At 43.1% G+C, this 5,000-nt stretch overlaps 1 protein-coding gene across 1 annotated transcript in view; it reads left to right on the top strand.

Annotated features, from left to right (window-relative positions):
• LOC138046587 (collagen alpha-2(I) chain-like) overlaps positions 1-5,000 on the top strand; it is a 67,043-nt gene that overhangs the window by 2,019 nt on the left and 60,024 nt on the right. Inside the window, exons 3-4 of the mRNA XM_068893193.1 lie at positions 1,221-1,601; positions 1,886-2,239. Coding sequence (XP_068749294.1) covers positions 1,221-1,601; positions 1,886-2,239 — 735 coding nt within the window. The remainder of the gene's footprint in view (positions 1-1,220; positions 1,602-1,885; positions 2,240-5,000) is intronic.

Below are 5,000 nucleotides of genomic sequence, written 5' to 3'. Positions count from 1 at the left end.
TATTCGAGAAGAGTAGGGGACGAAGTTCGCGGTGTTGTGGCTGTCCTCTGTGTGTGTATATGGGTGGGTGGGTATAGCAGGTCCACATCAGCTGAATAGCTGCCAAAACTTCAACCTGCTTAAACAAATAAATAAATAACAAACAAACAAAACAAACAACTCGTCAAATTGAGCCTCTATCTCCACTCATTCCTTGAGTCAATACAATTTCAACACGATGGTGATTAAAGCGTTGCCGCTTATGGGGTCGTGCATTTAAGCTAACTAAAACTTAAGGAATAAAAATATATTAAAATCGTCTTAATAATATGGAAAATTGTTATTATTATTATTGTGGGGCATTGTTTGCTGAGATTCCGCCTGAAAGTCTAAATTACGTAATTTGTTGGATTTAGAGGCCATTCTAGTATAGTTTTTGACGTTGGATGTCTTTGCGAGATCCGGAGTGAGGAGATTCCACACAATTCCACCCTTTTCCGAGTAAATGTATTTTTAAGAACATGTTTTTTCCGTGAAAGTATCATATTCCCCTTGACTCTGAGATTGCTCTGTTTTGATTGACTTTTAAAACAGTGGACGTGCTGAATCTTCCAAGGGAGGTGTTCTATAAATAAATCTACTGGGGAAAGAGTTGACCCCTTGGCCAAGTATGGGAGATAGATGTTCCCTTTGATGAATTGTTGACATGCTGATTCTTAGTGACGGAGGAAAACATCCTTGGAGCAGTTTAGAGAACTAGCACGAACTCAACCCACTTATAGCAACAATACGCCATCCCTGCTCCCCTCAAGACCACCACAACGAGTATTCCCTGTGGGTCAACCAACATAGTATTAACCCAGCTCAGCAGGACTTACCTTTGATGATGACATGGGTGTTATCTTGTAAGCATTGTCAGTATAAACCCTTCGAAAATTGTCAGTTTTCCGAAAAAGCAATTACTTCGTTAATTCATGTTATGCCTGCGAAATTTGTCATCAACTCGGAAAAATTTTCTGATGCTCAACCCCTTATCAGTTAACCTTGAACTGAGAGCGAAGAGGCAATGCTCCTTATTCTAAAACTTCTGAAAACGCCGATTAAGGGGCAAATGAAGTTTTAAATTGTGCAACGAGGGTACCATGATGTTGCATAAGGATTAAGAGCTTTACGTACACAGTTAACGGCGAAAACAAAGGTGAAACAAAGGGATGTAATCCCTCTTAACTGTCTCAATTTAGGGCACTCCTCAACAGACGTCACCGTATGGATCCTGTGCTCAAGCTGCCTGTTTCTGCGCACCGGGAATCCCAGGTATCCCGGGGAGCCCTGGTTCCGCGGGATCAGTAGGAGTTGCGGGATCACCTGGCCATCAAGGACCTGAGGGACCTACGGGGCCAAGAGGGATCAAAGGCGAAGAAGGTGTTCGAGGACACCCGGGTTCTAAAGGGTCTCAGGGAGCACCTGGTGAGGCAGGTCCACCCGGAAACAAAGGTGAAGCAGGAAGCCAAGGTCCCCCTGGTCTCCCAGGTCCCAAAGGAGCTGAAGCGTCTTTCGTCCGTAACTGGAAACAGTGCGTTTTTAAGAACCTGAATGATGACAGAGATAATGGCTTGATCAAGGTAAATAGTCACGGATTTGTCAGAATGGGCGTCACTAAAAACAACTTTTCCAAGGGTATAAATCTCGTTTGTCTAACGATGTGGTTACTCGTGTTGTAGATCGCGACGCTCAGTCAGGTAATTTGATTGATTCCTGGCTGTTTCGCACCAAAGGGACTTCATTAGTCAAACGAACCAAACTGACCAGATCTAGATCATTATCATTAACCATATATTGAGCTAAAAGTTTACTGAATTGCAATTTAATTTTCCACTCGTTTTTTGTTTCTCGTCAATTTTCACAGGAATGTGTTTTCAACAAGACATCTGCAAACACTGGACTCAGAGTCTTCTTCAATGGACCTCTTCGAATACATAATTGCCATGCTTGCTGCAAACGATGGTATTTCACTTTCAACGGCGCAGAGTGCTCCAATCCAGCAGCCATTGATGGAGTCGTGTACATGGTGTACGGGAATGGAGCCAAGAAGAATTTGCTCCGTGTGCGGCAAATAGAAGGAGTCTGTGAAAAAGTCCACCAGGGCATTGTGCGAGTGGGATTCTGGGTCGGTAATTGCGCTGGTTTTGGAAACGCCGATGCGTACACAGGCTGGAATTCAGTGTCCAGGATTTATGTGGAAGAATTACCTCCCCCACAGGCTTAAAATGGACCTTTTTGGTATTCTTGCTTAGTTTAAGGGTACAAAGTAATGGCTGGCTGAAGACCAAGAAATCACTTTTTAACCCCGAAATAATTGATTTTCCAGAATCGTAGTATTATTTAGGAGAAAAATGCACAAGGCAAGTAAAATTATAAACGCTTAAAACACGGTGTAGTTCGCAATGGGGATTTCATCTGACGATGGCAATGTAAAACAAATCATGTTCAAATTAATAAAGGAGGTAACGATAAAGGAATCACAATTGATTTGAGTAGTAGCTCATGTCACGGATGCATTAACTTCCATCTCTGTCTTTGAAATTATTGCTCTCTCTGACAGCTTTCCCTGCGGATATCCTCTTAATAGCCTATCAACGGACAATGACTCTATTTACGTCTCATATGCATAAATGAAACGCGAAGGAAATGAATCCAAAAACAACTAGGTCAGCGACAAATTATTACTCACAGTGCAGGGGGTGGGGGGGGGGGGGGAGGGGGCGGGGAACAACATGTTCACCGGTGGTTCAGTTGGTTGAGCACCGGCACCGGGCTGCCATGGGAGGTTGCGAGTTCAACTCCGGTCGGACCAACACTCAGGGTCCGGCTCTAAATAACTGAGGAGGAAGTGCTGCCTTTGAAATGACATCTACAAATGGTTTAACTTTCAAGTCTTCTCGGATAAGGACTATAAACTGTAGGCCCCGTCTCACAGCCCTTCAAAGTTCATTATCCTGTGGGACGTAAAAGAATCTACACACTTGTCACAAAGAGTAGACCATTTAGTTCTCGGTGGTGTGGTCTGTCTTCTGTGGTGTATCATGGTTGGGAGGGTAAATGCTCGGTGAAACAAGCTACACCGAGCTAGTTTAAAATTCAAGGGTAAACAAACATATAAACTATGAACTATGAAATCTCCTAGTGATGAGGGCCTGATAAGAGGGTTGTTTCCGTGAGGGGTTGGGGGGTTGGGAGAGTTTGTTGATCCAATATTTTATTGAAGTCTCCTTGTGTTCCCCCCTTCAAGAATTTTTTCTCATTCCCATTCAAAGTGCTTCGGGTAGATAATACACTTGTGCTATCAAGACCATTTAGAACACGATTTTCTCTTCATTTGCCCGAAATCGATAAATTTTGGTTTTGCTACTTTTTTTCCCGAATGCATGGTGAAACGAGATATGTTGTAGTTTCATGATCCGTCAAAGATGAACGGGTGCGGCGTCGCACGTAGTGGCGTAGTGTTGCAACTAAGATCATCAGGAAAACCAGTTTTTCGCTTTCCTAATCACATGCAGTGTTTGAAGTTCCCTTAACTTAGTTTTCAACCTGAGTAGCTGGCGATTCTGTTGTTGCGGAACGCAAGAGAACTCGAGCGGCAAAGCCGCGAGAAGGCTCTCTCGCTTTCCAAAAAGAACCCTCAAGCTACGCAGGCTACTTAGTTTTACTACATTAAGAGCATGTATATTTGAAGTTTTCTTTAGGTGGTATTGACCCACTTTCCCGTCTCGTGTGGCTTTTCTCCAAGTCAAAGATTATGTAAACAAGATCGTTGAGGTTAAGCTACTCTGTCAAGACAAGCCCGCCTGAGAACAACAACCTTAGAACATGCATTAACTCAAACGTCAGAAACTTCAGAATGCGTATTCGATTTTGTATCGCAGATAACAAAAAATTTTACCCATTTTTTTTGTTCCGTCTATATAAAATTTAGCAATTTAAACTGGCAAAAAGAGAAAGAAGCTCTTTACGGTGATGTGAAACGACAGGTTGCCGGGAAAGCTGTGAGTCCGAGGTTAGAACATTAAAACGGTCAATCACAAAGGGACGGTTCCAGGATTGAGTTTCTTAGAAGGGAGTGGATCATTAAGGAATGGCGTAGCTGTAGCTGACTGGTGACGTTTTTCTGCAGAATACCAGTTGTAGTAGAAAACCACAGGTAATCTCAGGAAGGGGGGGGGGGGGGGTGGTTAACCCTTGCATCCTCACCATAGATCCGCCCCTGAATCGACGCTGTTTTAAATTTTGATGCAGCATTTTACAGTAGTCAGGGACCCTGGTGCCAGGGTTACTCTAGCACTCACACATTTCTTCTTTTTTTGAACAAGATAAGGCTATCCTGATGCTAGGGTAACCCTATCTGAGTGCTAGGGTTACCCTAGCGCCTAGCGCCAGGGTAACTCTTCCTGCCTTGTAAACGCTCTGCTAGGGATAACTCTGTTACCTGGGACACCTTTTGCTGGTTTCTACCCGGGTGCGGTTATCAACGTCATTTAGAGCTGTCCCGGGTGATAGGGAACCATGCTTTCAAATTTTGCTTGTAAACCCTCGCTATCTTTGACCCTTCTACTAAGGTAACCCTAGCAGTAGGGTTACACTTCCTTTTTGTAAACAAGGCTTTAAAGAAAATACATGCAATTGTACTAAAACAATTATTCCGCCTGAGCTCGGTGAATATCGGTGAATAAAAGCCTCGACCTCTTATCGGTTTTTATATTCAACTCGCCTTCGGCTAATAATTGTTAATTACTAAATTCAGAAATTTCGGAATGACTATTTGATTCTGCGTTGCAGAAAAAGAAGAATTTTTCACCCACATGATATTTAGTCCCTTACAAGAAAGAAATTTTAAGGTGATGTGAAACGAGCTTTGGGAAGCTGCGAATCAAAGGATAGAACGTTAAAACGTTTAAGCAACTCTGCCGTACTGAACTATTGCAAAAAGGGAAAATTAGCGGTAGTCGAGAAATCCGAAACAGCCG

This window comes from Montipora capricornis, chromosome 4, assembly GCF_036669925.1.
Source record: "Montipora capricornis isolate CH-2021 chromosome 4, ASM3666992v2, whole genome shotgun sequence".
Taxonomy (NCBI): Eukaryota; Metazoa; Cnidaria; class Anthozoa; order Scleractinia; family Acroporidae; genus Montipora; species Montipora capricornis.
Note: the sequence above shows the minus strand (reverse complement) of the source record. Positions and strands in the feature narration are given on the sequence as shown.